The sequence below is a fragment of the Centrocercus urophasianus genome, unplaced genomic scaffold (assembly GCF_019232065.1).
Source record: "Centrocercus urophasianus isolate 14NV4802_14NV808 unplaced genomic scaffold, USGS_Curo_1.0 seq_15, whole genome shotgun sequence".
Classification (NCBI taxonomy): domain Eukaryota; kingdom Metazoa; phylum Chordata; class Aves; order Galliformes; family Phasianidae; genus Centrocercus; species Centrocercus urophasianus.
In genome coordinates, this window is record NW_024884697.1 from 30,923,705 (window position 1) to 30,938,215 (window position 14,511).

Here is a 14,511-nt window from a genome sequence, read left to right on the forward strand (position 1 = left end):
AATTTGCTAAGCTGTTCTTTTCCAAGATCACTCCAAAAAGATTGCAAGGAGGTACAATAGAGGGATCTCAAGATTCTAGACTAGCTACTGTACATTTGACTAGATTGGTAACAGCACAAGAAAAGTTAACTTCTTTAGTCTTCTTTTGGCAGGGTTATGTCCCTAAGCCACAAAGCTCAAATTCAAGATGAAAGAAAAAGCTGCTGTTCTGTCTAGCATCGAGAATACATATTTTCCGGTATTCTCAAACTTGAACACACATAATTTTTGGACAGTTTAAAATACATTAAAATTCTTGAATCTTCCATTCCATTCACAGGCTAAATAGAAACAATCCATTGTTCACTTGATATGGTACCCATCTTTATAAACCGGAGACACCCTAGTATTCACTTCTGGTTTTAGAGACTTTACCAAGATAATGCTACAGGTCACATTAGGCAAAGAAGTCATGGTGAAATTGATATTTTGCAGCTTTGCTCAAAATCTTCACTTCAGAGCTCTATGGTATTTCTCACTGCAGATATAGAAGGCAATGAATGGTAGTCCTTAGGACTGAAAGATCTGAGAACGAATCGTCTGTACATGCTAATAAAGGAGCAGAAGAAAGCTCAAAATGTACTTTTAGAACATACAAAAACCTTTGCAGACTTTTCTCAGTAACAGTAGTATTTTGCCCAAGATGAACCAAGTCTTCCTCAGGGTGAAAAAGGAGTAAATTATAAGCTATGAAAATATAAATAATTTTGAAAATCTTACAGAAATGAATTTAATGTTGGTCCTCTTATTTTTTTTTTTTTTTTTTTTTAATTCAGTCCTAGAGATCAGTCTCTCATTTAGTCTTGCCTGAAACACATTTTTTTTCTTCCATCTAAATACTCTTTGGATAGGAATGGACTGTTTTCATTATTCTAATTAGGATTCCAACTGATTTGAGAGTTTTTCACTGGTCACACCAGTGACTGTATGAATGCTTTGTATGACTGACTTTGTCTAATTGTTTTTTATTTTCTATTCATTTTTTTCTCTGCCGCTAGAAGGCAAAAAAGCAGAGCTAAAACAGAGCAGAACATCTGAGGTTTTCTATACAGACCTAATGAATAAGAAAATACCTCAAGAAAACTATGAAATTTGGGAGAACTGAAAGTAATACCTTTTAGAAAACTGGGGTACATTTTCCCACACCCTTACATCATTTCTGTGGCTGAACAGTTTGTGAAGCTTGTGCAAAACAGAGGCAGGAGTTCTGCATGCAGCATTGGGTAATGAGAGCTTTCAGAATACTCCAGTCCTTCTGAATGAAATTCAGTCTTTCTGACTTTCAGAAATGATCCAAAGCACTCATAGACCACAAAAGAGGGTGTGACAAGCAAGAAACACTAGTTTTTGAGCATACCAACATTACTCACGTGATGCTGGCATTTGAATGTCATCTCCCTATATTCGTAAGGTACTGCAAACTGACAAAGGTTTCCCATTGCTAAAGCTAAATAAGACTGCTAGATATTCAAAGATTCTATCTTACATAGCTCTGAAAAGGCACAGATGCTGCAAATGAGAGAAAAAACATCTGTGGTTTCAATGTTATGCCTTTTCCACTTTGTAGAGCAGTGGAGAAAACCAGTAATTTACATGTGGCCTTCAGAAGTCATTCTTATTTTCCATTATAGAGGCAGAAAATTATTCATCAGACATGAGTTTAGTATCTCAAATATGCCAGCAAGAGAAAAACTGAGGAGAAAAAATAATAATTAAAAAAATCACAAGAGGAAGTGGAATCTTTTGGGACAAAGGCAGAAAACCTCTCAGCAGGACCGATGGAGTGAAGGATTCCCAGGTGGAGGAAAGCAATACTTGCAAAAAAATAACCAATTAGTTAATTAATGACATGCAGTTGAATGCATTTATGCTTTTCTTTAACAATGACAGAAATATTTGTCTTTGATTTTAGAGTAATTCCATCAATTTTAAAGTTTTGTAAAGGCTAAAATGATGCTGTGCAATGGATGCTACCTACAGTTTTGCCAAAAAGAAAACTATCCCCTCATAAAAATGTATAAACCGTAATATATATTACTAACACTTTATGAGTGTGGAAAAGGGTTTGCAGAAGATTTCATTTCTCATGATTTGTGCAGAGAACCTGCTCATAAAAATAATTGGAATAACACCTCAGAACAGCTACAGACAAGACCTAAGGCAGTCCCAAGTAGTACCAGGCACAGAAAAAAAGAATCAAGGCAAATTTTCAAACCTTCTAGGCAATTAATTTCTGATAATTAAAAAAAATTAATAGAAATACCACTCAGATTTTCATATATTTTCTTAAAGTAACACATTAACAAGCTCTTCCTGTTCAGAACTATACATATGAATGTTGCCCTTATCCATTCTCTTTTGCAACAGAAAATTTCTTGCGTTGAATATTTGGACTATCTTGACCTGCCCAAGTTTTACTGTCATTCAATGACTTTGCTTATAACATTTCAGACTTCAGATACAAAACACTTTCATTACATAATTTCATACAAAACATTTTTAACATCCCTATTTTTGTGTTGATTTCATTGCTTTCCGGAATGCACTGGATTCATTTTTTCCATCATATTTCAATAGAGTTTGGGTGGATCACTTGTTCCACCTTGTAATCAGGTCAAGAAGTCCATCTGCATTTATAGTGTAGAAAAGGTAAGCAGGAAATGGAAGAACAAGTTAAGACCAAGTTGGAAACCAGGTCTAGTATGTGACATCACACAGCAATGAACTGCTAACTTTTTTTTTTATACTAGTCTATAATAGCATTCTATTCTACTAACTCTATTCTATTCTACTAATTCTATATCCTTACTCTTATGGGTTTTGTAGTTAGTTCTGTAATTAACTTGGATTCATGTAATTAGAGTCACATGCCTGTGAAAAAGCTCTGTACTGAACTATTAGATCTGCTTCAAATAATTAGCACAGCCTGTGATCTCTCTCTGTTATGCATTCCTATGTCAAAACCTCCACACATGCTCTAAGTGCCCTTTTTCGCTACCTTAATTCTCTTCTTCTTCTAACCCCTAATCACCGTAGCTTGTGTCTCGTGTCTTGTTTTTTGTTTTTATTTGTTTTTAATACACATTTGTCTTCAGGAAAAAAAAAAAAAAAACTTGTCTAGATTTTTGTGATCTATAAATGGCTGTAATCAAGCAGTGAGCCTAAACTCACGTCAAATGTATACTTGTAACAGGAACCTTTCCATAGGATAGAACAAGGCCTGCCAACTTCATGTTTAAGACATAAATTTGGTATTCCGCAGATATTTTAAAGAGATTCAGTGAATTATTTAGCCTTGAAAACTGGTGATTCATTCAAACCTTTTGGAAAGCTACACTTGGGAAACTCTAATGTGTGTTGGCCAGAGATGTTAAATATTTTCCTCAAAATTTCCACGTGTCCAAAAAAAGATTACTGTTTGGGCAACCTACAAAAAAATACTGATCTTCAATATGAATGAGTTGGAACAGTGGATCAAAACAATAATCACTAATGCAAAAAGTTAACATGACCCTAGAAAATGTTACCTTATTTCCATTCCCAGCTCATTTGTTCCCTGAAACTTGTGTGCATTTTTTAAGAAAATGTAGACATACCATTTATTGCTATTTTAATGACAGATTAGATACACTGGGTCTCTGAGCTAGCAATGAGAAACATGCTGAGACAGCTGCAAATTTCTGCTAGTGACAGATTAGCCAAAGGCATAGAAAGAGATACCATAGCAACAAAGAGCCAGCCACAAGTGCAATCACTCTTTTCCATAGCTAATATTTTGCTACAGTCTGTGCACTTGTATTGTAATCACATCCTTTTTATGAACCACAAAATATAGCTCATCACTGTACCCCCATACATATCGTTCCTATAAATCTTCACCCAAAATTCAGGTGGAAGGTGAGGAGTCTATAGACAGAAACTTTGAAGTGAGGGAGGGGGGTAGAGAAGTTTTTACAGCAAGGTAGTCTTTTAATTTGATTCCTTAAATAACATTTGAAGAAGCACTTCCTATAATTATTTACTACTGACACTTGGCAAATCATTCAAGTTTCACAGTGGTCAAAGCAAAAGGTGAACTGCTTCATGTGATGGAGGTTAGCACTAGATTTACTCTGAAAAAAATGTCACACAAAAAATGCACTGCCTTACTAGTATAGAATGACTGCAGAGATACCTCCAGTCTATTGTAAAAAGCCTAAAATTCCCTCTACACACAGTGTTCATCAATTTCAGATTTTTTTCAACTTACATACCAACACCAGTACTGCTTTTGAAAATTTTGGAGGAAGGAGGAGGAATAAAGACATGAGAGAAGAAATAACTACAATGGCAATATTTCTTTCCAACTTTAGGAAAAAAAAAACAACAACAATTTATACTTTCATTTTTTTTTTCTGTCTGGTGCTGCTTAAAGAGACAGTGCATCTGTTGCTGATACAGAGGACCAGAAATTAACAGCTAACACAGCTGCACTGCTGATGTCAGACTGTTTCCAGAAAAATGTTCTTTTCTTCTCTTATCCAAGGACACATTTTAGTTCTCATTTTTTGTATTGTCTTACTCCCCCGTTGGTTATGGCAGTAGCTGAATCACTGTTAATGCTGCCATCTGATATTTCAGGTTTCTTAGTAAATACCATCCTGCCTTCAGCCTTCCTCCAGTTGCCCATTGCAAAGCATAACTGTGTAAAGGTACCTAATGGAAGCTCTTTCGTTCCTTGGGCTGAAAGCTTTATGAACAGCACACTTTATAATCTGAAACGTAAATAAAATTGTTGCTTCTCCTATCAGCAGCTGTAATTAATTTAGAAACAATATAGTATCTTCAAGTGAGAAAGAGGAGACGGGGTAAAAATATAAGCAATATTTATAGATAGCAGCAGAACTGCATTGATTCAGAGTAGTGTAATACACACGCTGAACACCATTTGTAGCAGTTGGTATGTTTGGACAGTACCCTTCTCTGCTTCCAATGATGTTATTAAATTTTTAGTTTGTTTTAAATTTGGGATGTCATAATGCAAAATTAGATTAAACGGAATATTACAAATATCTGACTTCAAACTCTCTCCAGCATTGTTTGAAATGTAGATGAACACTCTCAATATGGATTTCCCTCCAATCTGGCAATATTTCTGTTTGTTCCCTTTTTTTTTTTTTTGCATTAGTCGTCTATCTCTGGTATTGGTTTGGAAAGCAGATTTCGATTTGGAATGTAGATAAATGGACTCAGTATGGATTTGTTCCTGGCCACGTAAAATTTCTCTCTTATTTCTCTCTGTTCCTTATATATATATATTTACAGTACTCTATTTCTAATATTGGGTTGGCATATAGCTACATAGTAATATATTAACTATTGATTTCTTTCTCTTCTGGAGTGTGCCTTTACCCACATATTAAAAATAATGGCTTGTTTTCAGAGTGACAATTGCAGTTCCTTCTGCCTCTCATAAAAGTGTGGGTGTAAAGCTATTCCAGAAGTTAGATGCTCATTTCCAAAAGATGGCCTTTTACGACCTGTGTGAAAGTACTCTCTGCACTTGTTCAGAGGAAAATATTACTTCGTTCACTTTCACCTTCTAGAGATTTTCAAAGGTTAATAAGAAATACCTGCTATGCAATGCATCTGATCATTTTGGTTCATTTATATTATTATTATTATAACAACAATGCTGTCCCAAAAGGACATGCACTGGTTACCAATTTCTGATGAATAATAGATACTGGGCATGATGCTCATCACAGTATGATTCACTTATTCGGCACACAGCTGAGTATCTTCAGAACGTTTTAAAAGCTTCTCTCACACTGTATTACATTTGACAGCGGTCAAAACCCAAAGCTTCCCAAACTGACAGAGAATTTAGGATTTTTTTAGATCAGCTTCCTACTGAAGACCACATCAAAGAAAGCCTCCTAGACAGCATCTTCTTATTCAACACTAAACATCTGAATGTTAGGCACTAAGTTAATCATCAAAGCTTTCCTTCGGAATTACTAGGGAGACATAAGCACCTTCTAAAGATAATTAATCTGACCTACCTTAGGACAAAACAGATTGTTCTCTGGAAGTGGGCAGCTGTCTCTGATACTAATAAGATAGACTGGATCTTAGGATAGACAGTCCTGTTCTAAACAAATACCAGTGAATTCCAGTATGAATGGTTTAACCAGAGCTTTGTATTAAATTGTACCTTATTCCACTAGCAGCTCTACCAACACTAAGTAAAAGTTCAAGGACAAGGTATTGTTTTGTATGAAAAATACGAACACATTTTTACATATCTTCATAAAATACCAGCCCACCTTATCTGAACAGATTTACAGACTGTGCTGAACTGCAGCCCAGGGGCACCTCCCCATTCTTGAGCAGAAGAGTAACTTCTTATCATATCACAGCTTTGGGATCTGAAGGGAAGCCTCAAGATGCACCACATGTTTTCCTGCACTCCAGGTTCTTTAGAAAAAACATCTGGGTTTATGGTTTGCCCAAGAGCCAAGCCTTGCTCCAAGCTTGTCTGAGGGTTGATGCTTGGGGAACCAGGATGCCCAGGAAGCATTGCAGGTTGCATTTTCACACAAGTCACGTGTAACTTCTGGTGCTTCTACTTGAAGTAAGCCTGTATTATAAAGACAACGCGCAACATGCTGTTCTTAAAAATATAAGTAAAGCCTAGCATCTGGATTTGCCTTTGAAAAACCACTGCCCAGAGATCTCCAGTGTGAAAGATGTGCACCTCGTACTGGTGACAAATAGGAAACAGGATTTTTCAGCTTAGATGATCTTGTCTGACTGCATAATTTTGCTATCCCATCTTTGTAAGGGGCTCCTTCATTTATTAAAGTTTGTACTTTTTTTTTAACGTCATTGTCAATTTCATTCATAACACTACTACTTTGGGGATTCAAGTGATGAGAACATTCTCATTTTAAATGGGCATTTTTGTTCGTTTGTTTCACGAGATGGAAAAGAAACACATCAAGAGAATGTATTGAATGAATTATTTTAGAAAAAAGTTGGGAGAAAAAAAGATTATTTCAAAAGCAAAAATACTTCAGATTTTTCCCCTTTTCTACAACTTTCGTCATCGCATAAGGTGAATATCTTGGCAAAAATCGTGTGTTTATTTTGCAAAGCCTTGAGACTAGCCATACAGATAAAGAATTCATTTACTTCCTTCCCCAAAGTTTCTCAGTCTGGAGGAAAATGCCAGAATGTCCCTGGCAAATCTCAGTTATGCACATAAGCACTTCATAATTCAAATTAATGAGTTTCTGAACATCTTCTTTTGTTGCAGTATAATGTTCAGGAACACAAACATATTTTTCTACATGAAATTGTTAGCTAAATTGCCATTCCCTCTTCTCTCCTTCCCCTCCTGCAGGCTCCATAGGCCCAAAATAGTCAATTCTAAGTCAAAATGAGTTTACTCAGTATTCACTTTAGTCACAAACGTGCTCCAGAATTCATTGCTTTCCATGAATAACTCCTAACATCTGCATCTTCCACTAGTATGTAGAGAAATTAGGAATACAGTTTAATCTTTCCATAATAGCTGATATTCCATTACTAAGGTAAATAATTACTATCTGACTTTTCTTAACATTTGAATTCTCAGAACCATAGAACTCATACTATTTCTAATCTTCTATTGGTTTGTAAATTTATTAGATCCGTATTAGATCCGTATCTAAATAAAAAGCAAAACCTCAAGTAGAGCAGATATTTAAAAATAAATTGATTTTCTTTCATTATTCACATAATTCGCTTTTTGCTTAAATTTTTGCTTAACAGAAGTATCAAGAATTTGGCATCGTCACTCTTTACAGTGATACAATCAAATGTGGACAAGAAAAATATCTTCCTATTACTGCTTTAATTTCTACTCTAATACTTAATAATTAACAGCTTGTGGAAATCTAGGTGCTGCTTTTAAATAATGGTATTCTGTAGCTGAGAAGACAGTACTTCAGCACTTAATTGGGTTACTTTTTATGCTCATGAAGGAGGCAAACTAACAGAAGATGTTTGGAGATGAATATAGACCTCATACTTTCTTAGACCCATTCAGGACAGCCCTCACAATGCTTTACAGCAGTACACTTAAATCGCCTCGGCTCTTCAGTTCTTTCATTTCTTTATGCTTTTACATTATACGTGATAATCATATATGCGCTATTTCATTTAACAATCAGAATAATATTATTCATGTCTTCTTAATATTGGCTCTTCGAAGAATTCTTTGTTTTCCTTTACAAGGAGTTTTGAGTCATTTAGAATTTTTCCTGTTATTTACAGACTTGGGGGAGCAGAAAGAAGAACTACAGAAAAAATTATATTCACTACAAATTAGGGAAAAATACTTGCTTTTGATAATAGGCTACTCTTACTTCAGTCAATTGCATTCTTAATAGCAATATATATTTTTCTGGGCATCAGAATGATATCCGTTAAAATCCCAGCCTCTTGTGCCCAGAAAGACAGAAAATTTCAATTCCCTATCATCTCTTCTCAATGAGTGAGACCAAGTCTCAGACAGTAATCTGAATTCAAATCCAGAAATTTGAATTCAAATTTGAGAATGTCTCAAAACAGTATTGCACATGTTTGGAAAATGAAGAAACACATAGTATCTGTGCAAACTGGAAGGCAGAGAAAATAGCAGGGGATTTAAGGGAATCAGGTTTTTTTCCTTTTAGTAGCTGCAGGTTATGACGGCCACTGAACTGAGTCAGTGTGTCTAATAGGTGACTTTTTCATAGTATCACTTCTGAGGAACCATGAAGTGAGTCATGAGGACTACCACTATCCTTGGAGGACAAGAAAAGGCCAACTCCTGCAAAGAGGCAGACCTGTGAGTCTGCAGCAGAGGCAAGAGTCCTTCCAGACAAGAGCCTTGGGCTTCTATGAATTCCTAAGGGCAGGCATAATTTCATAACCTTGACAAAAGAACTTATCTTTTGACAAAACATGAGGAAATATCCTCAAAGAGGTTCCTATTGATGTCTTCCCATTTTGTGATCATTTTTATTTTTTTTCTACAGGATGGTAATCCAGAGCCACACTTTTACTTATATGCTTGTCAAACACATTAAATATAAAATGGCATGCATTCTTGAGCACTAATAGTATCATATACAATGCAGCAGTAACAAGGACCAATTTCAAAACATACACACACTTTTCCTACTTCTATCGTCATTATTACATTTTTTCTAGTTCCCTTCTGTTGAATTACACATGCACACACCTTTCATATTCATATAACCAGATATGCATTAGCAGGTACTTAGTTAGGTTACTAGGTTAGGTGGGCAGAATTCAAGAACGGTTAGCTTCAGAATATATACATTTGACAGAGGAATTGGGAGGAGAAGAGTACATCAAACATTGAGGAAGTATCCCTCCTTCAAAGAATGGCAAAATGGCAAAAAACTTAGGTATACAAAAACTGAGACATGCAGATCTCCCTGTGGAATAAAATTAATTCAGCCAGACAAATCTACTTTTCAGTACAATCAAGGCATTCAGAAATTTAGTGCCTACGTAGGGAAGATTTTATTCAAATGGCTTAAACACTCAGATACACCTATGTTAACAATGTACTGGCCCGACACCACAAACAATTATTAGAAACCTACAAGCAGAACAGTGATCAGGTATGGATGGGGGAGTGAAAAGGTGAAGGCGTTCTTGCACATATACATTCATATGTGACTTCAGGGAGCATCTGTAATGTTTTATGTGGATATAGAACTGTTGATCCTGTAGAGACACAGTTCTGGATTTTGAGGAAGTTTGAGAACTTCCTGCTTAGCTGAAGGATTTGTTACTCTTGTGTCTGTAGGCACTAAAAACTGAGATGACAGAAGGCTTACTCTGTTTTCAGGCATTGTATATAATGAATGTCAGATCTGTGTCAAGTGGAGAAAAGGAATTTACTGAAACTGAAAAATTTGTACTCAATCGGTCACACAAGACAGAAAGAACCAGATCCTCTTTTAATTGCATATCAAATGCTTACCATGCCCAGCAGTTTCTATGTCAAAACCTGATAATGCCATGTTACTGGTTAAAATGTACTCATTTGCTATCCTGTAAACAAAGAACTTAGCACAGCGTATAGATTTTGTTTCAGAAAGAAATACATGTCAGATTGTAACATGTAATCATTACCAGTAGCTGAAAAAGGTGTCAACTCTATCATCTCCACTGCTCACCTGAGACGGTCTGGCACACTGCTTACCATGATCAAGCAACTGCTATGTATGCTGAGACAAGTGTGCAGGACGATGACGTCCATTCCCAGTATGAGTCTCTTCCCACACTTCTTTGCTCTTCTCAGCTGATGTCTTCCATGTGTACCCAACTTCCTGTGCACGTTTTTTTACCTGTTTGTAGCATGTAAGGTTGGTTTCATACCTACCCTAGTTGTTTTCACTTTATTCCCAGAGGAACAGCTCCATCCCTTACGATCTGGAAGAACTTTACACTCCTCCCCTTCAAGACATGGTTGCATGTGGCACCACCATTTCTGCTCCACTATTGAAGCTACAAGAGAAGAAAACAACATTTGCATGTTCCTGAAATGGACATTTTAATATGTCCTTATATTGCATCACTTCTTTTATTTTCCATGAAAATGTTGGAAATATATTAACCAACATTTACTCTATGATTTGCAACCAGCTCATAATCTTCACAAGAAATGAAGCCTCAATTTGCACAAGGTGCTACACACTTCAAAGACAATCTTTGCTGCTTTTTTTTTCTAATTTACTGCAGTTCAGAAAGTAATTTCATAGCATTCCTTTCTAACTCTAATTTTCTCCTGCTCAGCCAGATTTCAAAGTTTTAAGCAGTCTCTTCTTTTGAGTTAGTATATTTTGCCTGATCTGCTCTACAGTCTAGCGCAGGCTGATTAAATATATTTCCTAAAGATGACATATTTACAGTTTCTCTGACAGCCAACAACATATCAACAGTAAAGAGATCATGGAAAGGGTGAATCTATTCTGCTCCTCTTTCAGAGAAATAGAAGTGAAAAATAAGCTAGTGTACTCCCAATTAAAACATATGAATCAATGCCAGATTTGTTAAATAAAACACTAATACCGTACAGTGAACACAAAAAATACTGTTGGTCTACAGAGACTTTCAAAAATAGCCAGAATTGTGTTCTCTTTGTTTGCTTGTTTAATGCTTTATGATGAAGATAAATATATAAATATAAGACTGCAGCAAATGAAAATGACATGCGCTTGTAGAGTTTGTGTAAACACTTTTAATTAAGTGAACTACATACACTGTTGGGGGCCCTCTGTTGGTTAGGTCAAATTTAGCTTCTCAAGAGGTCTCCTTCACTAGCATCTAATAATTTCACTTAGCATTTCCACAGAGTAATAACAAATAACTCACTTTTCCCATCATCATTCCATTCACCTTGGGCTTGCCCTTCAAAATGCAGAAGCCTTTCTTCTCTTACTTTAAAAAGCTAACTGCAATAGAGTGGGGTTTTTCTATATCTTTAAGCTAACAAAATTATCTAGGAACATGCAATAAAAGGAAGCAATAGAGGTAGTCGCACCATCAACACAAGAAGGAGCTGCCCGGGTGGTACCTGCTACCTGCCCAGGGAAGCAGGAGCACTTCACTGTCTGTGATCTTTCTTCTATCTTGTTCTTATTGCAACATCTGTGGAGTGCCACCACTTCACAGGTCCCAGTTTTAACATGGTGAGCTGTGAAAATAAGAAGATGGGCAATTTGATAACACTGTGAGGTAACATTGTATTGTTCGGGGGTACTTTTTTTGTTTTTCTTTAATTAGAAATGCATCAAACTTGGATCTGTAAGGCAGTCTGCCATGCATGAAACTAAAATTACAATGGTACTAACAGTAGATTGTAAAGTTGATTTCTTTTCCAAATGTAGTGTAACTATCTCAGGCAGAAAATGCTGGCTAAAGAAAAGCAATTGGAGAAGGCTGCATACAGAACTGATCCAGTGAAGTGGAAAGCAGAGACATTATAAAACTAATGTACAAAATGTACATTAATTTCTGGAATCCCATAAGCAGCTGTATATTTCTACCAAGTTTTTTTATTCTTGTCCCTCCGGCTAAGACCTTGGAAGGACAGTATATCAACTTTAAAATTCATATATATGCACATATTTCCAGATTCCATGTGTCCAGAGTTTATGTCCATTGCAATCACTGTTTTTCATCAGTTCTCCCAAAGCCTTCATGCAAATGGTCAGAGAAGAGCTGGCAGGATACAGGGAAAGCCCTGAAAGAGGAAATGGAAAGGGAAAAGATAAAAAATAAATAAACAAATAAATAAAGAAAATGGAAAAAGAGAAAAGAAAAAAAGAAAATGAAAGAAAAACTATTTAGGAATTGCATTTTAAGTGTCAGCCTGGCACTACAAAAGATGTCTGGAAACAAAGGAAATCAAAGTTTCCCAAATCCAGATGACAACAGGACAACCTTCATTATCTCCATGCTACTCTAACCGATGCCTTTGGAGTCCTATGAGAGGACTTATGTGCAAAGAGTAAGAAAACTAAACCCTTTCTGGTTGAGCGGCTAGTTCTGAAAGGATCTGGAATTCATAAAAATAATTTTATCATAGCATGCAGTGGTGAAGAGAAAGATTAATTAAAAAAAAAAAAAAAAAAAGAGCATTTCTGAAGATAGTTCATTTCCATCAGAAGGAAGAACAAGAAATCTGGTACTGATCTATAACACCATACAGGGAGGAACAGGAATTACACAAGACAACAGTTGCTATAGCAGCCCCCTGTTTCTTCTGCTGGTTAGCATGTGGATGCTCTGCACTGAATGGTTCTGTTACCTTTTATATCCTAATGAAAAAAGTGAGTTTCCACATGGAGAAAACCCTGCCAAGGGGCTCTTGGGAGCCCAACATTGGCCATTGGATCTACTGAGCTGTTATTGCACAGTATCAGCTCTCAAAAGGACTGAAGGAGCAAAATACACTTGATGTAGAATATGGCCCCCAAGAACGTTCCTAAAGACAAAACCCACAGGCAGTGATTAGACTCTGCGTCTTCATCAACAACACACAGACTACTAAACATTTCGTTTAGGCAATTATGCATTTTGCAGTAGAACAAAGTGCACTAAACAGCCTGTGATCTCCGTAGTCACTCATTGCACCGTGCTACAACAGGCTGCATTACATGCAGTACTACATCTGAAATGTTACAGCACAGTGAGAATTATCAGCCCATGATTCATCTTATTATGCTACACACACACACCAGGAATCTATGAGAAAAATATGTAATACATATGATATATGAGAGAACAAACTGCTTTTGTAAATTCACATTCATTTTTATTTTGATAGGCAATTACACATTTAATATGCACACATGCTAATAAAAATTCGCTGTTTTTCTGTTATTAAGTATCCATTATCCAAAGTTATCCAAAACACAGACATTGAATCTTAAAAAATAACAAATTTAGTGAATTTCTTCCCACTTAATTTTTCACTATATTAGTTTTCAGTCCTTATTTGTACTGTGATGTGTCTCAATGATCCTGAAACGTCATTACTTCAGTTTTTCATTAGGTAGCTTTACAACAGCTCTACCAAATCTCCAGAAGTGCAATAATATACCTAGAAGGAGAAATTAGTGTGTACATCAATAGCCATCTGAAATGGAATCCAGTTTAAAGAGCTGTTAAGAGCTTTGAAATAATAGTTCTTTCTGAAACAAAACTTTTGAAAGACTCACTCTGTACTAACTAGGAAAATTGGTATTTAAAGTCTCTTATTGGAAAAGACTATAATTAGAAGAAATGGTCACTTAGTTCCATGTACAACACAGAAAAGCATTTCAAAGGGTAAAAAAAAAAATGTGAAAAGGAATAGAATAAAAATAACCATGTACTGAGAGTGACCTATCATTATTAAAATTGTTTTCAAATGTTCTAGGTATGAAATCAAAACAACCTAAAAGGTATATATATATGTGTATAATATATTTCAATAATTGAAAATCTAGGCCAACCATCCTCTAGTTTCTGTTTACCATCTAGAGTGTGCTATGAATATTCCCTGAGAGGAAATGCAGGGATTTCAGCTCCTTATGCTATCACATAATTAAGTTTGAGTGCAGTAAGTACAGTATCTGTCACATTCATGTGAAATGAAAGCCTCAGTGCAGTAGATAACGGATTTCCCACAACCTAACACAAATTAACCTCATTAAGCCACCGAAGCATTCTATAAGAGGAGATGGTATTTTGGAAGATTCACAGTTTGGTTTTGTTTCTTCTTCTCTGAGCACAGACTTCAAAGCATGTTGCTTGGTTTGCAGAAAATGTTTGAGGAACCGAGTGCCTTTTCTGGAATCTTTCAGAAATTCATTATTCAGAACCACCACAAACACTCAGCTCTCCATCCTCTGCTAATGCAAGTAATCCTGCCTGAAA

The 14,511-nt window shown here is 35.9% G+C and overlaps 1 protein-coding gene across 1 annotated transcript in view; it reads right to left on the reverse strand.

Annotated features, from left to right (window-relative positions):
- Window positions 1–14,511, reverse strand: part of TAFA2 (TAFA chemokine like family member 2) — a 52,273-nt gene that overhangs the window by 12,307 nt on the left and 25,455 nt on the right. Inside the window, exons 2-3 of the mRNA XM_042816393.1 lie at window positions 11,630–11,782; window positions 10,469–10,593 (exon numbers count right to left, since the gene is read on the reverse strand). Coding sequence (XP_042672327.1) covers window positions 10,469–10,593; window positions 11,630–11,782 — 278 coding nt within the window. The remainder of the gene's footprint in view (window positions 1–10,468; window positions 10,594–11,629; window positions 11,783–14,511) is intronic.